Source organism: Thunnus maccoyii, chromosome 21, assembly GCF_910596095.1.
Source record: "Thunnus maccoyii chromosome 21, fThuMac1.1, whole genome shotgun sequence".
NCBI classification, from domain to species: domain Eukaryota; kingdom Metazoa; phylum Chordata; class Actinopteri; order Scombriformes; family Scombridae; genus Thunnus; species Thunnus maccoyii.
The window spans coordinates 15,156,652-15,181,882 of NC_056553.1; the positions used below are offsets into that span (position 1 = coordinate 15,156,652).

Below are 25,231 nucleotides of genomic sequence, written 5' to 3' on the forward strand. Positions count from 1 at the left end.
GGTCCAAGTTTTCCAGCAGTTTTTTTTTTTATTCACTTGGGTGTTAAAAAATCTATTTAAAGGACTTTTGTATTACATGTATGAATCAAAGACTTTTTGCAGTCATCTCAGTGAGAACATTGATGCTTTTTTCGCACAATATTGCCTGTGGAAGCATGATCAATACATAACTGGAGGTGGTATGATTGTCTCGTCCTTTGGTATGAGTGGAGAGTCAAGCATTATTCCAAATTCCTCTGCAAGAACACCAGGAATTTCATCTTCTTTAAGCTCCCTGGTTGTGGTTGTTGTTGTCTCGCCCCCTTTTCCATCTGTTGGAAATATGGTGGTGATGAGTCTGTGGCCAATGTAGGTGAGCCTTCCACCTGGTTTCAAAATGGTGCAGAGGGACTTGCAGAAGAAGATGGAGCTAGTGGAGCTTTGGTGGTACTGGCACATCTCAACGAAGTCCTCCAGACACCGAGGTTCAAGGGTAAACTTGTAGATCTCTCTCCAGTCTCCATCTGCGCCTCTATTCTCCTCCTGTTGCCATTCCAGAAAGTGCATACCCATGTCCTTCCTGAGCCGGTACACTCTGTGGCCCTGCTCCTGGGGGCCACTGGTCTCCAGTGAAAGGGGGAGACTGAAGCCCGCGCCCCCGAACCCAACGTCGCAGAGCCAGCGCCGGCCCTCGATGCTCACCATCAGGATCAGATGGTCAAAAGGTGGCCCGTAGCAGCTTGTGATCTGATTCTTCACCTGGCCAGAGAGCAGAGTCACCTGGAAGCCCAGTTTGACCAGTAGCCAGGAGAAGAGGCCGTTGTTCTCAAAGCAGAAGCCGCCTCGACGCCTGTTTACTATCTTATCGTACAGAAGTGGGATGTCGAGGTGGACTCTTCCGCCGCTGTGAACCGTGAGGTCTTCAAACGGCACCGACAGCAAGTGACAGATGTGAACCGAGCGTAACGCCTCCACGCTGGGTTCAACTGGGGCCACAAACCCGATGCGCGACAAATATTTCTCCATGTCCATCCCCTCTGAAGTCATTCCGCTGCTCTGGAAAGGTTGGATAACGTGTGTCCACTTTCGCTTTGTTGTCTTGAAGGCAGCCTCGATAAACTGTCCTCAAGTCAGCTGTACTGCTTCATAAAGTAAATAAATATGACACATGGAGGAAACATCCATAAATAACTTGTCATAGCGGTAAGGAAACTTTTTTTTTTAAGTATTTTTTGTGAAGAAGTTCCGGACATAAAGAGAGTTGTAAAAACAAACTTTTTTTTATGAATAAACTTTTTTCAGTGCATTTTTTGTCAAAACTTTATTGACAAAATTCCTGTTGGAGTGTACAATCAAATCATATTGATGCAAATATCATCAAGTAAAAAGGGTATAAAGAAACAAATGCATTACAAATTATTACAACGAAATAAAATAATGCAGATTAAGTTCAGTTTTTTTTAATCATACACATTTTTGCGTAATTGATTACAGTTTACAAATACACATGTAATGTCAGAAAAGTAAAGATTTTTATAAAACAACAGTCGTGAAAACGTTTTTTTTCTATCAAAATCATAACATTTTCAATGAACCAGAGAACTTGCACAGTGAAGAGCTGCTATTAGATTCTGGTTTGTTTCAATAAAAAAACAAAACAATTGACTAGTGGTGGAAAGTAACTGAAGTACTTAAATTAAGTACAGCTTTGAAGTATTTGCACTTTACATATACTGTTACAATATGTAGAAAAATGAAAATTGAGTATTTACATTTATTTCTACTTCCTACCTCTGCTCCACTACATTTCAGAAGGAAATATTGAACTTTTTACTCAACTACATTTATTTCACAGTTTAGATTTAGATTATTTAAATTTTTACATAAGATTTTTAGTTTTTATCCTGAGTAATTTCATGTAATTATTAAACTTTCTATCACGGTATTTATGAGATGTATGATGTGCAGTAATGTTGAATTATTTGGTACTGTACAGCAGCAGCATGTGTGTCCAAGGCAAATATCCCTCTGGGACAATAAAGTCTTATAAAGAAACAAATTCCTATAAATTACAATACATTGTGAAACAAAAACATTAGAAGGGAACATGGTATGCATGGTATACTAAAATATAGCATTACATCAAATATATCTATTTCAATATTCATCTTAAGTTTCTTTTTTTAGAAAGTTGGCTACATCAATCCAGAACATTCATATATGGTGAAAAAAATCGATGGCAAATACTCTCTTTTTCTAGTCCACAAAAATCACACTTATAATCAATATCCAGTTTGAATCTTTCTGTACTTTCTATGCAGTATCTTAACAGACACTTCCTTAAACTTGTTATTGATACAGTATTTATCACAAATGTTCCACACTTTCTCCCATAAAGAAGACCAAAAAACATCTAGATGATGGGACAGTAACACAAATAAGTGTGTTCCTAATATTTTTGTCAGAGCACTTCTCTTTCAATATATATAGATATTTTCCACAAAATCTTCAAAATTAAAATCTGTCACCATCTATTTTTTTTATTAATAAAAGGATAATATACAAACATTCAGGTAAAACAGTAGCAGCACCTACAAATCAGATTTAAACAACATAAATTCATATGAAGAACTTAGTTACAAAAAATAAAATTTTAAAAAACAAACAAAAACAGGAGAACACATACACACAAAATATATTCAGTCAGAGGGTTCGGGAAGAAAAGTTCCATAATGTTTCAATGGCTCATCGCGTTTTATTGTTTAATAAACTGAGTTATTTAATGAGAGAATTAGGAGAAAAATCTGGGGCCACCTCCAGTCTCATTTTGGCTCGAGTGACGTCACAGGTGGACACTCCCTTTCCCCCAGCAGAGGGAGAAAGATGGCGCCCACACACGTACTGAGATGCTGTCAACGGGGTTTAGCATGGATACCTGTGATTTTCATCGCGCTGGTCGTCTGCTGGTCGTATTACGCTTATGTGGTGGAGCTTTGTATATGTAAGTGGAAGTCCTGCCGTCTCTTTAAAGCCTTTTTTTGACAGCCGGTGTTTTCACTGCGCTGTCCACACAAACACACAGCTGTTGTTGGGCAGCAGGAAGTAAACGGACTGCAGCTCAACAATGGTTGTTGGTCCAAATCTAGATACAGCTAATTATCGCTTTGGGTCGCCTTATTTTTAACCAGAGATGTGTTTTGGACTAAAGAAAACTTTCACTGTCGCTGTGTCTTTTTGTGTCGAGCTGAATGGAATCTGGATGGAGAAAATGAAAACGCTAACTAAACGGCATTTAGCCGGTTAACCAGATAAATGCTCCCTAAACTGAGTGATAATGTAGCATTCTAGCTAAAAATTGAGGCACAAATTTTGATTTTATTGTGAATTCTTTGCACAACGTGTGTATTTCAGGGATTTCTGAACTTGTGATCACAGTTTTCCCCCCAGATGATGAAATTTGGTGTCAACAGACCCCATTCAAAAAGACTAAACCCAACTTTTTGGGCGTGTTAACCCTTTAAAATTAGCCAACATCTATTTCTGATCCCCCTCCCTTTCTGATTATATGGCCTCTGTGTGTATGTGAATCATTAGAAGAGCTGCAACTAACAACGATTTCCATTATTGATTAATCTGTCGATTATTTTCTCAACTAATCGATAAGTTGTTTGGTCTATAAAATGTTAGAAAATGGTGAAAAATGTAAATCACTGTTTCCCAAAGCCCAAGATGACGTCTTCAGATGTCTTGTTTTGTCCCAACCAACTGTCCACAACCCAAAATTATTCAGTCTACATGTCAAGACTAAAGAAACCAGAAAATTTTCACATTTTGACAAACTGGAATCAGAGAATTTGGACATTTTTTCTTAAAAAAAAAAAAAAAAAGACTTAATTTGATAGCTGACAACTAACAGATTAATTGACTCATCGTTGCAGCTCTAGTCATGAGTAGCTCAACCAAAAAGTTTTTTTTTTTTCTTTCTCCATTTGTTTCATCTGAAGGATTTTTAGATGTCCAAAGAGCTGAAAGCATCATGTGTATCACCAGGGGGGGGAAAAAGAGAAAATAGATTAACATTTAGACTGAAAGTTGATTCTTGACCTCAGAAACAGAAGTTGACCAATACGCTTCACCACACATTGCACTAAACAGAGAGAGTTCCTTTTTTCTGACCACTTCTTTTTTGCCGGTATTGGCCCAAAAATTCGAGACTGAATGCTGATTCTTGTAAACGATAGACAAAACAATCGAACTGCAGCAATTCATCAATTAATGGCTTATTCATGTGTGCTGTGTCATGCATGACAGTAAACTCAATATCTTCAGATTTGTGATCGGACAAAGCAAGACATCTGAAGACGTCACCATTGGCTCAAAGGAATTATAACAGACATTTTTTCAGCTGTTTTCTGACCTTTTATAGATAAAACGTAATCATTAGTCACAGCCCTAAAACAATCTCTTGAAAAGATGGACAAAATTCCCTTATAGTGATCAGAAAAATGGAAATTCTGCGACAACTGGGCAAACTCCATCTGCTGAGGAAGATCCCGTGATGCAGTTGAAAGCTCTGGAACAGCTGCTGTTTTAAATTTCCTGAACAAATGCATAAAAAAGTAAAAAAGTATATTTTCTGTCAAATACAGTAATGGATGAATGACATGATGCTCACTAGTGTCACTAGTGACAGTTTTTCTTCATTATTTAACATTTCTCTTTTCTCTGTTTTGTCTCTTGCAGTCACCATCCCCAGTATAGGAGAGCAGAGTAAGTGAAACCATTTTAATTTGATACAGTATGAAGGGAAGTTTAGTGAAATGAGCCAGTTTGCTACTTATAAGGATAATCTCTCTTTGCTCCAGTGAAATGTGCTCTGTAGACTTAGCTAATAAAAAAAAAAAAAAAAAAAGGTTGGCATACTCTTGCTCTGTCAAAGTGCTGAGGTCAGTCTACTTGCAGTACAGCGCTCAGCATTAGCTTTCCTCTCTCATTAATTAAATATGTAGATGTGCAGGGTTTCTTCAGAGTACGCATATCCTAAGTGACAGCCGCAGTTTCTTAAATCAATTTTTAATGGTAGTTTGCTTGTATTTTATGTCAGTGTTCATATCAAACTGTGCTGTTGGTTTTGACGTTTTGCTTCGTTTTTCCCTCCAGTTGTCTACCTGATCTTCTTCCACCTCTCTTTCATCATGTTTGTATGGTCTTACTGGAAGACCATCTTCACCAAGCCCGCCAGCCCCTCCAAAGAGGTACAGTAACCCAATTATCCAACGCTTATCTCCTAAACGTCAACTTGATGTACACATTTCTTTTTAAACTTTCCTTTTTGTACTCCAGTTCTGCCTGCCCAAGGCTGAGAAGGAGCGTTATGAGAAGGAAGAGAGGCCAGAGTCCCAGCAAGAAATCCTGTGGAGAGCCGCCACCAGTCTGCCTCTGTACACTCGCACAGGAGCTGGAGGTACGTCTGTGTGTCCCCCAAATGTGAATTTTTGAGTGTGTGTGTGTGCATTTGTCCATCATTCTGCCTGTTTGGACTACCTAAGAATGAGATACTATTTTGTTAACACGCTGCAGCAATCCGTTACTGTGACCGCTGTCAAGTTATCAAGCCAGACCGGTGTCATCACTGCTCTGCATGTGACATGTAAGAAGGTCTTCTTTTTTATATTTTATGTCTCTCTCAAATAATGGAAATATTTTCTGTCATGTTTAACCTGTCTTCTCTATCTCTTGCTGTGTATGGCAGGTGCGTGCTAAAGATGGACCACCATTGTCCCTGGTATGTAAGACCTGATAAACACAACTCACACCTTACTCTTGCTTTTACTCCGCTGAGTTAGGATGGGTCACACATGATACCAAGCATATTTGTAGCAGGTCCTTCTGTTTCTGATAGACAGCAGTTCTTCACACTTAAAAGCTTCTTTCTGAAGTGATGCTCATTTAGCTATTTTCATCTGTTCTTACCTTACACATAAGTGAGCCAAACCTCTTCATTATGATGAACATACTGGCTAGTAGTGTTGTCACAATAGCAAAATTACATGCAGCCATGCCTCTCATTATGTCACCATGAAAGCTGCAGCATGCATATGAGAGAAAAGAAATAAAAAACTGTTGACATGCCCACTATGCCTGCAAGGAGTGGAACAGATTGCTGCACTCTGATTAAAACAATGTCACTCTTAGTACCAGTACTAATAAAATGGGGTATAGTCCGGTTTTAACGGCAGGGTTTTGCGATACCTCTCTAGTATTGGTATACCATGCAACACTACTGGCTAGCGCACTGAATCATCAGCTGAAAATAATCCACAAAATATGCACAATTACTCATGTTAAGTAAAGTTTGCCAAAAGCGAGTGTCCAGTTTCCCAGTGAGGAAAAAGAAAGCAACATAATTCACTTTGGAGCCAAAGAAAGCAAACTATCAACTTGGTATAACCTTAATATTCAAACAAAGCCTCCAGCTTTTTAAAGTTCATGTTGATAAGGTTTCTACTCAGAGGTAATGATGTCAAATCTGACCTTTCTGTTTTCGTGTGTCTTCAGGGTGAACAACTGTGTGGGATTCTCCAACTACAAGTTTTTCATCCTCTTCCTGGCCTACTCACTGGTCTACTGTTTGTTCATTGCGGCCACCGTGCTGCAATATTTCATAAAGTTCTGGACAGTGAGTAACGACACGCAGATGTGGTGGTCCCGGCTACATAGTCTGCTCACTTCCACTCAGTGTAGTAGTGGATGAGAGTGTGTGTCTGTGTGGTTGTAGAGAGGATGCAGGCCTCGGCGAGCATCCTCTGAGTTGGCTGTGCATGGTGCTGAGCTCTCCTCTGTTTTCTCTGTCCTCTCTCACCCTTCACCCACTGAACCCCCCCCCCCCCTCCCCTCCCCTCTCTGTTTCCCCTTTTGTTATCCCCAGTTCTCGCACACTGATTCATTGTTCTCTGATCTCCCTCTCCACTATCAGAATCATCAGTCACGCCACTCATGCGGCCGCAAACACCTCCTCTCTCTTTTTTTTGTGTGTGTGTATTTTCTCTCCTTTCTCCACTCCACTTCAGTTTCCTCTCATCTTCCTCTTTCATCCCTTTGTTTCTTCCATTCTGGGCACACGTTGTGCATTCACCCACTCTCTTCCTTTCATTTTTTTTCCCCCTAACTTGGCCTTGACTCATATTTGCCTCCTGATTTTTTTTTTTTTTGTTTTTTTTATAGTCCCCGCTCCCCTCCCCACCTGCTTGTTCTCTCCTGGTGTTGCTAACCAGTCTTGTTTCTGTTTGTACTAAAGCTTTGCCGGAGGAAATCGGCAGAGAACTGCCCAAAGGTAACCCAGCCACCCTCCAAAGCCTTTGGTGTTGCAGTGCCTCACCATCGTTGCCATGGTTTTCGTCGTGATGTGCATGCAGTGCTGTTCACATGACACTCTTCTTATTTCTCTCTATCGCTCCGTTTTTGTCTTTCTTTTTCTCTCTTTCCATAAATGAGTATGAATTTGTTATTGATTTCTCTCTCTCTCTCTCTCTTTCTCTCCCTCTTTCTCTCTCTCCTCTTCCCAGAACGAGCTGCCAGACAATCATGCCAAATTCCATGTCTTGTTTCTATTTTTTGTGGCGGCCATGTTCTGCATCAGTATTCTGTCCCTTTTCAGCTACCACCTGTGGCTTGTAGGGAAGAACAGGTCCACTATAGGTAACACACACACACATTCAACAAGTTTTTTTGTAATTTCTGTCAAAAACATGAACCCATTTTTTTGTGTACTTGCAAATGATGATAACTCAAAGTTAGTAAATCATTGAATATATATTTTTACTGGATCTGAGAATAATTCCTTCTCATCTACACTCTCAGATTCTTATTTTCAGTCCAACCCTTTTCTTTTCTCTTCATTGATGTTTGTTTAATCATCTCTCTCTCTCTCTGTCCATCCTGTCTCTCCATTCTTCTCGCTTTCTCAGAGGCATTCAGAGCGCCGGTCTTCAGGACAGGCTCCGATAAGAACGGCTTCTCTCTGGGTTTCCGTAAGAATATCACTCAGGTGTTTGGAGACCAAGAGAAGTACTGGCTGCTGCCTGTCTTCACCAGGTAAAAGAGACAAACTTAGAATCGAACAGAGTAGATTGACAGGCTCTTATAATGGTGTCAACAATACTGGATCCCTGCTACTTATTGACTTTGTCTCTTGTTTACTACAGTCAGGGAGATGGTCTGACGTTCCCGACACGGCTGGTCAATGTTGACCCAGAGCAGGCCACAGTGACCCTGAATCCAGAGCCCAATAAAAGGTGATCAATCAATACAATAAAAGCCATATTATTTGACATGAGGCTCTAAAAAAGATTCATGTTTGGGAAGGGGCAATGACACACAGTTCATTCTTTTTTTTATTTGTTGTGCACCAGTGCTGCCGACGTCCCAGCGAGCCCGCTCAGCGAGTCACAGAACCACCTCCTGAGCAACGACCAGCGTGCCAACAACATCGGAGACCATCCGGCTAATAACACCCTCAAATCAGGTGAGCTCCACCAGGGATGATATCAATATTTCATAGACAGAATTAACATTAACCACTCGCTGTCTGGCATCTGTCACCTTACTGCATTTTCTGTTCTGTCTTCACAGCTGGAAGTGAAACCATTACAATCTCCATGGAGAGCGAGTCTTAACCAGGTGAACAAAAGCGAAGCCCAATTCTGACCTGATGATCCGTGTATGCCATTTAGCAGTCATACTTTTGCGTGCACATGTCAGATTTTTCACCTGGATGTGTCGCGTTGCATAATTATGTCAATTATGAACACTTATTTAGAGAAAATTGGAAGCAGCAGTGTAATCACCAGTAATTTACCTAATTATCTTTGTTTTGTTTGCTCTCTTTTCTTCCCTGTCACAGGAGAAACTCCTCAGTCATCTAATATGATGCCTTAAGCAACGCAACAGTTTAGTTCGTCACCATGGAAACAGTCTCCCAGTGCAACCCCATCCCCACAGATCCATTCAGAGTAACTATGGAAATGCATTCCTTTTGCCCGTCACCGTACAGCAACGCATCTACGGCATTGGCATTTTTCGCATGCAGTGTCATTAGCAAATCTCACACATGCCCCTATAGGACATGTCACACAAGCTTGTTCCCTCTCACACCAACACACACACACACACACTCACACTCAGACACAAGCTAACAGTCGCACATTCAACTGTATACTTTTTTTTTTTTTTCTTTTTCTCACAACCAGAGCATTTATTAAAAATGAAGGACAACATCCAAGCATCTTGGAGGGAATAGGAGCTACTTTTGGTGTTTTTTTTTAATGAGTAAACTTTTATTTGTGCCAAAAGCTTCCTGGGTGCACCAGGACTCATTAGGATAGGCACAAAGCTGCAGTGAAGAGCAGGGGCACAAGCTGGAGCAGTACGTTTGTCTTTGAACATTTCTCTCTCGTGGTTTTATAGAAAGGCAAGCAGTACATCCCGCGGAGATGGCCTTATTTTTGTTTGTTTTTTTGTTTTTTAACATCATGTCGGAGCGCATGTACGGCCTGCACCTTTTTTTTTCTTTTTCTTTTTTTTTTGAATACACCCAGGCTGTATTGCAGAGGACTCTATTGCATGGCTCAGTGGACTGAACCAGTGCAAAACAGGGAAGACTGTAGCTTGGGGTTTGGATGGCATTTTGGATATCAGAGCACAAGGTGGCGCATTTGCACTTTGTAGATTATCAATGTCCATCAAACAAGGTGCTGCTTTTTATCATGTCCAAAAAGCATCCCAGGTATAATGGATATTGGAGGATCATGTGATTTATGGTGTGGTGTAGTGTGCGTGTGTGTGTGCGAGCGTGCGTGCGTGTGTGTGTGAATATATGTAACAGTTGAAGTGGCAGGGTTTTTTTTAAAACAGCTAACAAACTAAAATAATCAGCTTTATGTGTTTTTGTGGCCAACTTGTGTTAAAACATGCTGCTTATATTCTGACAGTTTGACCTGGGAGATGCATTTCACACAGTGCAATATGCAGTATCCTTCACTACCTGATCAGTGATTATTCTTAGTATTTCCATCAGCCCAGTGTCTACAGCCTGTTTTTTTGTTGTTGTTGTTTTTTTTCCTACAGCTCAGCGCTTCAACCTTTTACTAAAGTCACCAACATTCATTGCCAAATAAGGGCTGACCTGTCAGGAGCTCTGACCTCTGAACCTGAAGTGTTTACAACATCCTAGCTTTATCTTAACCTCACTGGCCAATGTCATCATAACCAAATTATATTTACCAGTCGTTCAGGCGCAATATTTTATACAAGGTTTATCTGTCCTTCCTGCCTGTAGTGGGTCACGATGTCCTTGAGATGCCAGTGCTGGTCCAGCAGGTGGCGACAAGGCTCCTGTCATCTGCCCTCATTGAGATGCAGAGTTTTCCGGCTCAGGGCTCAATTCACTTTCAGTCTGATTTGCAGGTGCGGTTTTCTTCAGAATTAAATATTTTTCATAACAAGTAATTAATATGCATTATTTTCCTGTAATAACTCCAAAAACCATAATTCATTTGAAAAGAAAGTGAATTGAACCCAACTGATCTTCAGTTTAAAAAAAAAAAAAAAAGTAAAAAAATTTTAAAAAAAATTTAAAAATAGAGGTGTTGAATTCAGCTTCTGCTCACCTTGTCTACGCTATACATGTATGTGTTTGGAAATCGGCTCAGTGTTGTGACCTCCAACTGTTAAAGGAGCCTTAAGTGAATTGTCTTATGTCCGTGCTGAACATTTGGGATATGATAGTGACTCAGAGGGTCTGACGAAGTGTCTGAACAATTCTGAATGCACCAGAGAAACAATTATTCGTGATTATAACCAACCAAATATGACCAGTTCAGGAATGAGTTACATAATCTCCTATGAATTTTGTTAGTGATATGCAACTTTCTGACTCACATTGGAGGGAGACGGACCTAATTCCACAAAAAAATCCTGATGTCTCTCTGATCACATCCCTGCGACTGTTGCTGGATGAGTCTCTTATTAAACTATATCCCAGACGACTCTGGTGATGTACAAGTTTACAGCTGTTTCTATTGTACAGAGTGAGTAGTGGTGTTGTTGTACGGTGTATTTCTCAGTAATCGTTGTCACAGTTGTGCTGAATGTACACAGACGGGACAGTGAGGACGTTTCGGTGTAACGATGAAGCGGACTTTTGCGTTTACGTTTTATCCTTCCGATCATGTTTAACCTTTTTGAGCCCAAGTGTATTTATAATTACTCTGTACAAACCAGTGATTGGAGGATATTTGTTAATGTATGGAGTAAGCTCATGATGGGCTCAGCGTCAGAGTCACACTGTGGTTTGATCTCAAAGCAACAGATGAAATTACTGTCAGATCTTTTCTAAACCTCACATTTCAACATTTAATAAAATGAAAAAAAAAAAGATATATATTCTATACCATCTATAAGGAGCCTGGCTCGTTCTGCTCATTACTTCTGGCCACTGATTCTGAAACATTGGACCTGTCTTGTTTTATAAATTGCCTCTATTCTCTCTCTCTCTCTCTCTCTCTGGGCTGTTTGGCCTCGAGACTAAAGTGCGCGTGTGTATTTTGTAATGCTTAACTGAGTGTTTTTTTTGTAATATTGTCGTCTTGGGAGAAATGCTTCTGTGCAGCCATGATATTTTTTACATGTGTGTACACACATAACGTCTGACTAATGCTCAAAAGCATGGCACCTAACCACTGTAAACATGTTTTACCATGATGACAGGGATTATGGTGTTAAAACAGACATTGGGGGTTTTTCAAATATAGAAGTATAGCTAGGTGTATCATGTTCTCAATTTGCTTTACTCTGGTCTGTCTCAACTTTATAAATGAAGCCATAAAAACTACAGTGAAAACGGAGGAAGGATCTGAAAAATTGTCTAATTTCTTTCTTTTTTTAAAGACTTACAGAATATTTTACATCTGTTTTCACAATGCAGATGTAGCCTATCATAACTTGCTTATTGCTACCTTTTGGTTTGTTTTTTGTTACAATGTCCTATTTTACAATGTGTGTGTATATATATATATATATTGATAATGTAAGAAAAAGACTACATATATATTTTTCTTGTCTGATTAATTTTACTGTTCCTATTTTGTGAATGAAGTACACGCCTCTACACAATTAACGTAAAAAAAAAATAACAATAAATGTTTTTTTTTAAAAACCTCCAGTCTAACCTCGCTCTTGTGTCAGTTTTGTGTAATTCAAGATTTACACTTCACTTTTTACATGTGTTGAGCAGATGTTTGTTTTTTTTCTTCTTCAAGGTTGCTTAAATCAAATATAAATTCTTGTACAGCAGAACTGTCACTCTGCATTACAAAAGAATAAGATGAAGAGTTAGTTTGTGTGTAGAAGCTAATCTGTATCAGCATGTAACTTCCTGGAGTGAAACATGATTGGCAGAAATTACACAAAGATGCAATGACATCATTTCTACTTTATGCGTAGCTGTGTTTAGCCTTGCTTTGGTTTCTACACACATTGTCTCAAAAAGTGCTTTTGAATAAGTTTGGACACAAAGCTAAAACAGGCAAATTGCTTTATGCCTGTGGTATTTGACTGAAGTCGAAAATCTTTGTGGAATGAGGTTCAGGAACCCAGCTGAACTTTGACCTTTGCTATCTGCCTAACACCCAGGTCTTTGACCTCTGCACATGAGGTAATTTGTGCAAAGATTATAAATTCACTGTTCTGCTCGTCCACTTGAATACGTCATGCTTCACTTACATTTTCTTTCAGTGGCTGTTTGTAAATCATGATTTAGGCATATGGAGACAGAACAGACACAAGTCAGAGCACTGATGTATTACATTTACTCTGCAGGTCTGTACAGCACACTGGCCAAGGTGAGAACAGCATGACTCGGCGTATACTCTGTGATGTAGAGGCCAAGTTGTGGAAATATAATAGACTGAGAAAAATCACTAATGCAGTCAATGCGTCCTGTGCACATGTGAGCCGTCAGCTCCCAAGGTAATGACCTAAGTGTCAGATTTTGAGGGAGAGTAATCAGTGGTTTGTTACAAAAACAAACAAGCCTAACCTGCGCAAGGCCAAAGCAGCCGCAGTTTCACTGAAGACCTTTGGATGGTTTATCCATTAAGAGGAAAACCACCATTAAACTGATTTCGGACAGTAACATCAGTGTCTACAAACAAAGCCTAGTGGCCCTTGACACAAATTCAGAGCATCAAATGGATGATGCACTCAGGTGACAATGTTTGAAGTTGTTTTTTTGACTTTGAAGCTATATCCAAATGAACTTTTATCAGAGTTCATTCTCTGCTGAGATTTTCCCAAGATATCATCACCTTCACAGTTAGTTTCTGTTTCGTTATTTTTAACGAGGGATGTGTCCAAACTCACCATAAAAAAAAAAAAAACTAAGCTGTATGATATTACAGAGACAAGATATGGATTCCTTTCATGATGAATTTTACCTCATGTCTTCTGTTGTGGCAGAAGATTTCTCTGTAGATTCTTGAAACTTTCTGTCAATTTCATAACCTCAAGAGTCAGCCAGTTGCGACAAATCATATTGGGTGAGTCTGCCACCCCTGCAGTAGATACATAAGCTAAGGTGTGCCTTGACGCAGTCAGAGTAAGCACGAAATAAAGTTGCTGAGACTTGATTCAGTCATCATATAATGTGAAAGAGAGATTTGTCACCCTGTGCAATTTGTAACAAAGGTGAGTGCAATGTGAACACTGAGTGACAGGATCTGAGGACTTCTCATCCTCCACAGAGGGTGTGTTATAGTTTCCTGGCTGGATGTGAGCACGCATCCCTGTTTTTATACCCTTCAGTCATATTAATCATTCCTTAAATGTGTCTGCACATGCAGTTCAGGGATGAAGAGATTTAATCTCAGAGCAAGGTTTGCTTGAATGGACAGGCAGTTTTGATGAACAATAAAATTAGGATTTGAGGTAAATGGGAGCCAAAATGATGTTCAGAAGCAAAACAAAGACAAGTCACTAATGTCAAAGCTAGTTAAGGCAAGTTCTCATGGGAGACAAAAAGGCCTAGTGAACGGCACTGTGGGCACCATTGCTTTTCTGTATATCACTACCTTTACTTCAGTGATGTTTTGGATCCCTATTCAGGCTTCTCTCAGTGTTGTGGAAAATTATTCAAATGGAGCCAAGGGCGCAAAAAGATTTGCAGCAAATGCCTCACATGACATGCACATGTTTCTATGGAAACAGGGTGGCATGTGAGCGCCTCCTGTGTTGTCCACTGGCTTCAGACTGCAGCAGTCCTATAAGAAATCCCCCTTCCATCCCACACACACACACACACACACACACATACCCCTGTTTGTTACCCCTCTTCCATCCAGAATCCTATTCTCAATGTTACTGGAGTATTTCCAGTAACTTTCAAAAATTAATCCTAGTTAGTCATCTGAGAAGAGAGAGTTCTGTATCTCTGCTGTGATCAGAAGAACCCATTTGACTCAGTCACCTCTGATTCCAACCAGAAAGGCTTATCATTTTTTATGAGAAACTCGAGTGTCAAGCTGACACAGAGATGATGACATATAAGAACATGAGTGGGCTGATTCCAAAGAAGTTAATCCTGCAAATTCCATGGTTTGGCTCCACGTTGTGGTATAAATCACAAAAACCACTGCACATTCTCCAAACTAGCAGAAAGCCACACCACAGATACCATACCATAATATACCCCAAAATAACTTCAAAACCAAGTTGCAAAACAAGCTGAGTGATTTATTTTAACTGCATGATATATTACCAAAAGTTGTGAAATTGTCATTGTTTAAAACATTTCTTTCAATTAAAAAAAAATGCCAGGTCTGCCCACAAACCACGTTTTTGCGTCAATTACTCGGGACGCTGTGATTTGGCACAGAGGACCGTGCGTCCTATGACAGAGAGGAGAAGGCGGGTCCAAAGATTACAACAAGTGTTTTGGGGTGTCCCGGAGGCAGATTTCTCTCTGTGAAGAGTTTAAGGACGCTCTTTGGAGAGGAGACAATCCAGGCTTTACGCACGGAGCGTCTGCGGATGAAAGCAGGACTGAGAGACTACTAAAAGTTGTACTCGTGAAAAATCCGCCGACAGCAGCCAACATGAATGAATCCAACCGAACCATTGATCCGAGCTGCAGTGACAAACCTCCTCTCGCCATCGACATCATCCTCAGTGAGTATAGACCGCTTTGGTACCAGGGAGAAGTTTACAGGACAGGGCGCTTCCCCCCAAACACCCCTAACTGACGAGATTACACGACTGTTATGGTCTGATGGAAGTTTATGCACTAGAAAATATCAGTAGGTGTAATATTATGCACTTGGCTGCTGAACTGTAGAGCTTTTGTCCTCGTTGGGTTTTGATGCATTCCTAGAAGTCCCTGGGCTCCACTTTGTGAGCTGCTGGGAAGATGTAGGATGGTGGTCTCCCGTGCGCACCATCCAGTGGTCCTCCTGCTTCTTGGGCATAGTTATGACTCCTTTACATCCTCAGGAACATACAATACTACATTAGAGCACAATTTCCAGACTTTCTGTAAATACATGTAAAATATTCCCTTTTCCTCCTGGGAACCGTTGGTCATTGACCCTCATAGGACCCTCCTCAAGGGCTTTCCTGGGACCAATGACCCCAGTTTTAAAAGCACTGACATATAGAGTAAATATTACGCAAGATTCAGTCTATTATACTCATAAAACCACAGTCAAATTACAGAAAAGTTGCATGTTCAGACTCAGCTCACTTCTGGGTTGAAAACAATTAATCCATTAATCCATTTCACTGGGGTGTTGGTACTGTAATTTCACATTTAGGGCTCTGGCTAATGTTGGATTATCCATCTCATTTTGCTTTTCACTTGTCATAACACTCCTCAGAGGGTGTGCAGTTCAAAATCTGCAGGGATGTAGAGAGAAAATCCACTTTAAGTCAGTTAAGCCATCTTTCTTTATTACGTGGATCCTAATTTAATAAAACACTGCAGACGTCATCATGTGTTCGTGTGAAAGTGCGGTAATGAATCTTTTGTTGATATTGGTGATGTGTGAGCTTGCCATAGTGGCATTGTTTTTGTTTTTTCGTTACTGCACTTTAAATTATTATTATTATTATTTTGTCTTTTTAAACCTTTTTTAAATGTGCTCTTTAAAACAAAGTTGTTTTTTTTAACCTTATGTAAAACCACCAAGTGACAGTTTAAAAGCGCTTGCATTTTTAAGAAGAAATCCTTTCAGTTTTCCTTGATTTTAATTCAAACTGATCATAGTTTGCTGAATATATATTTACAATATATGGTATCCCCTTCTGATTAGAGCTTGACCAATAAATCAGCAAGGCCAATATTAGCTTATTGCAGATTTATTGGTATTGGTCTTTATGTCGGCCGATAAATATCAAGAAACTGCAGACCAGAAATGGCAAAGATATGTTTAGATATTGTACAATACTGTTGCTGTTACTTTTACATAGTTTGTTCTCTGGAGATCTCTAACAAAGTTTATATTTCAACTGTTAAATATCACACTCAGTTCTTTCAAAGACACTTTTAAGGTTTTCTTATCGAAAAATGTTAAGTTGTAGGTTAACAAAAATGTATATTGTATTTGTAATGAACTTTTATTGGATTTCTTGAACTCTAAAATATCAATATGTAGAAAAAAATCCAGTACTGGTCGGGCAATACTTGTGATGGTGAAACCTTTGAGGTCTCTCAGTTGCCATCTGGATCTGTTTTGCCAGCAGAAAGGAATAGTTAAAATCCTCAGTCTCCACTTTACTGCAAAAGCTGAGTATGTTGTGCACATGTGTGGTTGCACAAAACATCAACTAGCAGAACACAAGAGGAAAGAAATAGTTCAAGCAGATGAAGGAACAATAATAAAACATTGTTTTCAGAATTTGGGAAACTTTTCAAAAAGTCTTCTGTGTTAATTATCAATTGCAATTACAAGCTCTTTACCAACACAAAATGAAAAACAGTATTTAAACAAAGGCAACAAGAAGGCATAGTGACCACCTACAGAAAGAAGTCCTCCAATAGGATTGTTTGTTTGTCTGTGTTGTATATTGATAACTGTTAATGACTTTGTATTCCAGCGAAGAAATGATGCAGAATGCAATGACTCATAATTACAGGCAACCTTTAGAAGGTGTTTATTCAGCCTTTCCTTGCACTCTTTTCAATTTCAAATGTAGCTGCAGCTTTCATCACCTCTCTTCTTTTGTCTGAAACATCTGTTGTAATGATTCACTAGTGACCATATGTGACTGCTGATGCCTCAAGTGTCATTCCTGGATACAACAGCCTGCCTGCTACTTTCTAGTCCCACCCACATGCACATTCATAATTTATATATACAGTACCAGTCAAAGTTTCCCATTCTCTTGAATGAGAAAGTGTGTCTAAACTTTTAATTGGTACTGTATAGACAGTCAATTCTGTTTGTTGTGAAGGCTGACTTGGTAAATAGATTATGCTGATGATGCCAAAATCAAAATACAAAATACTCCACAGTCCAACAAACACTTAAGCTAGAAAATCTCAAGCCAATCTATCATCTAGCTGTAGCTGTACGGTCTGTTTAATTTTCTCAGCATGCACATGTCAGCAGCAGCAGTCTGTATTTGGTTTCCTGTGTTGCTGTTTTCACTTATTTTGCTTCAAAATACACTTTTTTTTATTGCTAACACTGTTTACCCCGAAGAAACCCAATTAAGGCGATCAACAGAACTTACACTCAGGTCTGCATCTGGATTTTATTAATCCTCAAAATTGAGCACTCATATATCTTAAAGCAACAGTCAGGTGCTCGTCTAAACATTTAAAACTGAGTCCGCTTGCTGTAATCACTCCTCCTGTTCATACTGACCATTAAGAGATCCCTTCATAATGCGCTTACGATATACATAAGTGATGGGGGACAAAATCCACACAGAACTCAGTTTGTGCAAAAATGCATTCCAGAGTTTATCAGCTATAAGGCTTCAGCCTCCTGAGTTAATCAAATCAAGTCGATCTCTTCCAAAGTGAAAGTTCCTTCTTTGTTTGTTTCCCCAGTGTTTCCTTGAGCAGCTGCAGAAAATGGTTTGGTACTAAAAAGACAGTGACCTTCGGAGATATCCACTTAACTCAGGCTACGGAAGCCTCATACTAGATACATTTTGGAAAGAAATTGGAGAAATTAATAGTACAATTGAAGATCATATTAAGGAACAATTCGAACACTTGGAGTGAGTTCAAATGGAAAGTTATAACAAGATACTTTTGAACTTCACTTATAACAAAGTGGAGCCAGACCAGCTCAGACATGTCCTGGATAAAATGTGGAGCGGGCACTGGCAACCACACTCATGTTTATTTGGTCATGTCGAAAAAAAACTATGTAAACAAAGTGATGAAAAGCGAAACTGCATCAACACTGTACCGTATTGTAAGGAAGTAGAAATAAAAGATGGAGCTTCATTTTCTCGAGAACAACTTTTGGGTCTTGAATCCTTTCATCAAATCATTTTTGGAGGTTGTATAGTCTTGCCATTACACGCTGTTTTCCAGTGTTTCCTACACATTTTCCTGTTATACCTGTTTGCAAGTCTAGTTTTTCTTTGTGATTCTAGATATATTTTTAAGGTATAATCTATACTTTGGTTAGAGGTTACTAGTTATTTTCTAGCTGTATTTTATGCATCCAGTGCTTGATAAAGGCTCTAATGACATAAATACCCATTACACTCAAAGTAGTGCAATCAAAGATCATATCAAGATTCACTCTCTAGAAAATCATTGCTGGGCTCTAAGTTCCAGCCCAAATTTGGAGATAGTTAATTTGCTGTAATTCCACTTCTCCCTCCAGAGTTGGACATCTTTGGCATCATCCTGTACTCAGTGCTCACCTTCATGGCGGCCGTGTCCATGCTGGTCTTCATCGAGGAATGTATCTACATCTATAGGAAAGTGCCGTCCAATAAGAAGAGTGTCATCATCTGGGTGAATGGAGCTGCGCCGGTAAGATTAACACGCTTCTGGGAGGGATTTTTAAAGAGCATTTGAAGAAAAAAGGTGAACATTACGCAGAAAGATTGATATTGTTCGGCCATTTCACAGCAAAATGCACAGAGAGGAATGTTCTACACGGCTCTTTCTCCTCTCTTTTTCAGGTGATTGGCACCATGTCCTGTCTGGGGATGTGGATCCCCAGAGCCACCATGTTTACTGATATGACCTCAGCCTGGTGAGTTTCTCTTTCTCTGACTCACCTTCCATCTCTTAGCATGCTTTGTGTTTATTCACTCACACAGCCCCTCAGCGCAAAATCACAGAGAGGAAATTTGAACTCCATAACCCCCTGAAAGTTTTACAGAAAACAGTGATGCTGTTGTGTAATGTGCGTGTGGAAGTTATTTCATTTTCTTTATCACTCATCTCTTTTAATTCCTTTGTGTTCTCCTCCGTGTGCTGATTTCCTGTCTTAATACTTCTTTCATTCCTCCTGCATCCCTTACATTCACTTCTTATTGCCATGTCTCTGTAGCTACTTTGCCGTCGTGGTGTTCAAGTTCTTGATCATGATGCTGGAGGAGGTGGGGGGCGACGAGGCATTCCTGCGGCGAGCGGCGAAACACAAACTGAAGATCAGCACTGGGCCGTGCTGCTGCTGCTGCCTCTGTCTACCACACGTGACCATCACACGGTAAACACTTTAGTAAAGTATAGTCAGTTGATATCATTGTCTCATAAACTTTTATAATTTCTTTTTTTACTGCCTGGAGCGCTGAAATTAGCACATTGTGAACAGCCTCTAGAGAATACACAGTAGGAGCTTTTTTTTATTAGTTTTATAACAGCAGCAAGTATTTCTGGCATGCGGATTTAGATTCTCCTGTTATCTTTGGCAAGAGGGTTTTTTTTCATCAGATTAAAAGGAAAAGTCTGTTGTCTCAAGGGCATTGAGGCTATAAAACTAGAACAACACACACATCCTACACAGTAGTGTGGAGTAAATACTAAGAAACAAACATGTCTTTTTTCTTTTGCTGCTGACTGAAATTTTGTTTGTTTTTTATTTGAATTCAATTCAATTAAACAGCAAATAAGAAGAAATGATTCTCACACCTCAGCTGTGCTTAAAAAAAAAAGTGTTGTCAATGCATCAACTGTTCTTATTTAAAAGCAGCAATGAGCAGAGATGATTCCCAAAGGATCTGAAGGGATGTTTTGTATCCTACATTTGATGCTCTGTTGTCTTTAATGTTGATCAATCCCTTTATTACTGAGGCGGTGATTGAAACATCCTGTAATACTAATGAAGTACAGATCCTGCACAGCTTCCATGACGGTTACTACTACCACATGTTGTTGGAAGGGCCAGGCAAGCACACGGGGGAACTTTGATGTAGTTTTTGGTCTGTTTGAAGATTACATAAACTCGGGGATCCTCTGGAAATATGACATCGTGCTCACGCTAGAAGTACGCTTCGCAGAAGGCAGGTTAAACACACTCCCGGCCGTTCAACTCTTACAGGGTGGGGCCCAGTGTGTATCGTACCAGATTGTGCCCATCATGACCCCTTCTAGCTGAGTAAAGAACACTGACTCCACATTTACTGTTTACTTATCCAGTTTAAGTTAAGTTCCCAGCCGTACTCTCTTGTTTCACACATAGGTTGTTGTGTATGTCTGTCAGAAGCAGATACAGTCTGTTTAGGCTACATGCAATGATCAAAAATGATCAAAATCATGCTGGTGTGAAGCAACGACTAACAGATGTGTTTATTTCTAATGCTATACATGTCTTAAAAGCGTATTCACTCTCTGTAACACCAAAAATCCTTTTGTGTAAACTTGCCTGCTGTACACAGTAAAAATGATGATGATGATAATCAAGCTGTGACAAGCTCAGCTTTTTTTTTCTTTGGTCCACTGCCCGGTTTCCCAACAACAACTTCAAGATCATCTCTTCTCTCTTGAGAAAGGCTTCTGTTTGCCAGGAATCAGAAACGTATAAAGCACCTCAGAGGATCAATGTTATTATTGCACACGTAAGAACCTTCAGATCTAGACATGCATCTAGCCAACAGAGATACAATCAAGAACACTCTGAATTGTTCAGAACATCCTGCAGTGATAAATTAGGAGCAATGGGGAATTCCGCAACGGATTGTTAATAGTTTTTAAAAAATGTTAAATGGCTAAACCATTTTGTTTCATTAGCAGCCACCATTAAAAAATTTCCTCTGTTCCAACTGCAGGGGCACACTCTTCCTGCTCAAACTTGGCTCTTTCCAGTTTGCTCTCCTAAAGCTTGTCTTCACCATCCTTTCCATTGTCCTGTGGACCAACGGGAAGTTCGACCTGGCTGATGTGAGTTGATAACGTGGAAATGTTAGACAGCATCTCAAGGCGCTATTGTCCCCCTGATTTATTTGTGATGTTTGTTTACCTAGCCTTCTGTTGCTAAATGACGATTCGGAAAAACATGTTAGTGAGCCGCTACCACCCCGGCTCCCAATGTTTACTATTCTTTCCATGTAATCTGAAAATGAAAACTTGATTTGTTGCACTTCCTCTGGGTGAGCAAAAGAAAATCACAGTTGTAATCTTGCTGTGATACTTTTCCCACATTATCGGCCACTCTTTATTTTTTCACATTTTAAAAACACAATTATCTCTTTGTCTCTCTCTTTCTCTCACATGATGACGCCCAGTTCTGATTTTAATGAATGAATGAATGCAGGATGTATGAAGACCCTGAGTTTAGGTGATTATAGTTCAGACCCATGCATGTGATCCGCCTCTCTAAAAGCACAACGGTACCTTTTTATCAGAGAGAAATAAAACTTTTTTTTTAACAAGCTGATAGTCTGATGCAAACATCTACATGCTGCTGCATGACCCAACAGTTAACAGATTCCTGACACAACAGTAATACTCAGTTTTGATCTGCGTGCTGTGTTCCACGTCTTTCACCAACAACAAAAGACGCTTGTTCAGCTTCAGTTTTATATGAGAATGTAAATACATGAATCTTAAAGGCCCTTTTCTATGTAATTAACCAGATTCCAGCTAAACACTTAAAGTCATAATGACTTTCTTAATAGTGAGCAACAGAAATTCATGATACATCCTGCATTAATTCATGCACTAACTCATTATGACTCGTGCATTAGTATGCACTACACATGAGCTTTGTTGCCTTATTATTATGATTAGTGTTACTTATGTGGGGGAAATATGTGTGTTTCATGAGTCATTCTATGGTCATTTTCTATCACTGAGGTAGTAGGTCATGTGTCACCTGTCTGTTTCAGAACAGTTTTCAGTCTACTTTGGCTGACAGGGATAAAGCTTGATAAAGCTTGCTGTCTCCTATGGTAACCAAGGTTAGGTGGAGACATCCTGTGCTTCTTGCAGATGGTCAGATTAGCCTCCTGTTAGAATGGACAGCAAGTAACCTGTGTACAGAATACGTGACTTTATTTATCTTTCATCAGCACTGTGTCTTGTTTATAGTTCAATAACCAATAGAGGCATAGTTAGCATATTTTAAAAATGTGGCATTTTTTTCATATATCTCTTTTGCAGTGTTTCATTAGTCTTTTTTTGTTCTGTACAAACTCTCTCCCAGACATATGCTCTCTTTTGTCTTTTCAGATGAATATTACCGGAGCTGCTATATGGATCAACCCATTTGTGGGCATCCTGACAATCATCGCCCTGTGGCCCGTGGCGATCACGTTCATGCACCTGAGGGTTACCTTGCGGACACTAAAGATCATCCCCAAGTACGCCATGTACCAGGTAAGACACAGGAGAAGCTTCAAACATACATTAAACTGTACATTTGTACACACAGTATATACATGCAAACAGCAGTTAACGCACCTCATGATGTACCGTAACCAGCACTGCTCTATATGAGTCAGGGAAAGCAAACACCCAATTCTTAAAACATGTCGTTATGAAGTTGTTGTTTTTTTTACAGGATTTTCCAGTTTGACTGGATAAACAGTGTCTTTACGTGTGTGTGTGTTTGTAGCTGGTCCTGATCTTGAGCCAGCTGCAGTCCGCTATCATCAACATCTTGGCTCTTAATGGAACTATCGCCTGTACACCACCTTTTTCTGCTGCAGCCAGAGGATACAGTGAGTCAACATCCATCCATACAATCAGTTTTTCTGTCTGTTTGTTTATCTGCTCCATCTGCAATGACTCAACCCATCCCTTTATTTGTTTAGAAACAAAACCAGGAATGATCCCTTGAAAGATTGTTTTTGGCAGACACATGCTTTCCACGTCCACTACCTTCACTCTCTGCCTCTTTGCGTCTCCACAGTGATGAGTCAGCAGCTTCTGATCCTGGAAATGTTCATCATCACGCTGGTAACACGTCTGCTATATCGTCGACAGTATGAGCCTTTACCTGAAGAAGAACATGACGACAACGAAAACACCAAGATGGTCGCGTTGCCGGAGTCTGCATGAGACTGACTCTGTGTGTGTGTGTGTGTGCGTGTGTGTGTGTGTGTGTGTGTGTGTGTGTGTGTGTGTTGTTTTTATTTCCCTGCAACATTTGATTAAGAGACTATATGAGCAAATAAATATATATATATATATATATATATGAATTACATGTAAATTAATCTTGTGGATGTTCATTGAGGGCCACAGATTTGCAAGCTCTCCATAACTGTTACAGGACAGCCAGATCAAGCAGTAATAACTGACTTTTTCCCACTTTGTTTCTTCTCAATTACCAAAAAAAAGAAACCATGCAAATTTATGCAAGAGGCTTATTTGGTAACACTTTATTTTACAGGTCCATATTCCCCCTTTAATTTCCAAGGAAGTGTCACGGAAAGAATAATGTAGTTTGATACTAAGTACAGAGAAAAAGAAAATTCTGATGATATTTGAGGTTTAGTGTTGAGTTGTTGATTTATGGAGGAATTCCTTTGAAATCCCAGCAACTATCATTATCAATTTATTGTTATTTTACATATACAGTACTGTGCAAAGGTTTTAGGCGCTAAAAGTAAAGTGAGAATGCTTTAAAAAATAATGCCATGAATAGTTTTTATTTATCAATTAACTTTAAAGGTTAGTAAACAGAAAAAAATTAAATCAAACCATATTTTCTGTGAGCATGCTTTGTCTTCAAAACAGCACCAGCTCTCCTTGTACACCTACACACACTTTATCAAGCTACTTGGCAGGTCAGTTGTTCCAGGCATCTTGGAGAACTTTCCACAGTTCCTCTGTGGATTTAGACCGTCTCAGTTGCTTCTTTCTCTTCATGTAATTCCAAACTGAGTGAATGATGTTGAGATGAGGCCTCTGATAGTTATTAATGACTTCCGGCTGTATGTTTGGGGTTGTTGAAGTGCTGCAGAATAAATTTAGAACAGATCAAATGCCTTTCTCATGGTGCTGAGATATCGAAAGTGCCTAAAACTTTTGCACAGTACTGTATGTTGATTTTGTGGGCTTTCTGGTCGACACATTTTTGTTTGCATGTCCAGCTGACTTGCTGTGAACTGACTAAAAAACTGTCTGGGTTAGCTTGCAATTAACTGGAATAAATAACTGTAAGTTAATTTTCCTTGTAATTAATACCAAAAAGACACAGTCTTTTCCCACAACTTTCCTATGAATTAATGGTTTCATTTCAGTTTTCTTTCTTGGAAATTACAAAAAACTATGGGACCTTTAAAATAAATTGTCACTGCTTATTTATATTCCTTGTCCTCTTGTGAGGCATTATTGCAAAAATGCTGATAAAACTATATTTTTATCTCCCACTTGCTGTCTGCGTTATAGCCACTGGATCTGTACTGTCACTTTTATCCTGTACAAGCTTTTTAAATATCCTCAGATGAAATTTCATACACACTATGACTCTCTGTGGTGTCATTTGTTACAGTATTTTCAATGTTCCCATGTGTCGCTAGGTGGCAGTAAATCCCCAAAACTCTACCACCCTGACAGTGTGAGCCCATACAGTTAATGTGTAGGCCCAATATAAAGTCTGTTATTATGCTGCATTTACGTGCTCCTCGGATGGTCTCTTTTTTCGACTTCGGTGTGTTCGTGTGCCTTTAAGTTGTAATGTGGAAACAACATGGACGCTACAAAGATGTGTTTTCCCACACTTGTTGCTGCACCAGTACATTCCCTAAAACCACTGAAATAATTGCCTTACCTGACTTA

At 39.5% G+C, this 25,231-nt stretch overlaps 3 protein-coding genes across 5 annotated transcripts; 2 read left to right on the forward strand and 1 right to left on the reverse strand.

Moving 5' to 3' along the window:
• Nucleotides 1–2: 2 nt before the first annotated feature.
• Nucleotides 3–1,269, reverse strand: LOC121888265 (arylamine N-acetyltransferase 2-like). The gene has a single exon (XM_042399703.1). It carries the CDS (start codon nt 1,024–1,026, stop codon nt 160–162), a length of 867 nt encoding a protein of 288 aa, XP_042255637.1. The 5' UTR covers nt 1,027–1,269; the 3' UTR covers nt 3–159.
• Nucleotides 1,270–2,824: 1,555 nt separating this feature from the next.
• LOC121888419 (palmitoyltransferase ZDHHC20-B-like) lies at nt 2,825–12,188 on the forward strand. Of its 3 annotated transcripts, none has more exons than XM_042399904.1 (14): nt 2,825–2,980; nt 4,723–4,749; nt 5,140–5,234; nt 5,323–5,443; nt 5,560–5,629; nt 5,732–5,764; nt 6,538–6,658; nt 7,277–7,312; nt 7,545–7,677; nt 7,947–8,073; nt 8,184–8,273; nt 8,391–8,503; nt 8,611–8,698; nt 8,882–12,188. In XM_042399904.1, exons 1-13 carry the CDS (start codon nt 2,863–2,865, stop codon nt 8,652–8,654), a joined length of 1,128 nt encoding a protein of 375 aa, XP_042255838.1. In that variant the 5' UTR covers nt 2,825–2,862; the 3' UTR covers nt 8,655–8,698; nt 8,882–12,188. The 3 variants fall into 3 exon arrangements, with proteins under 3 accessions (XP_042255838.1, XP_042255837.1, XP_042255839.1); XM_042399903.1 differs by having other exon boundaries at nt 2,826–2,980; nt 8,611–8,658; XM_042399905.1 differs by lacking the exon at nt 7,277–7,312 and having other exon boundaries at nt 2,829–2,980; nt 8,611–8,658.
• A 2,751-nt stretch (nt 12,189–14,939) lies between these two features.
• Nucleotides 14,940–24,075, forward strand: slc51a (solute carrier family 51 subunit alpha). The gene is made up of 8 exons (XM_042399516.1): nt 14,940–15,201; nt 18,879–19,030; nt 19,183–19,256; nt 19,557–19,715; nt 21,274–21,385; nt 22,676–22,822; nt 23,061–23,166; nt 23,358–24,075. The coding sequence occupies exons 1-8, from the start codon at nt 15,129–15,131 to the stop codon at nt 23,504–23,506; spliced, it is 972 nt and encodes a 323-aa protein (XP_042255450.1). The 5' UTR covers nt 14,940–15,128; the 3' UTR covers nt 23,507–24,075.
• Nucleotides 24,076–25,231: the final 1,156 nt, after the last annotated feature.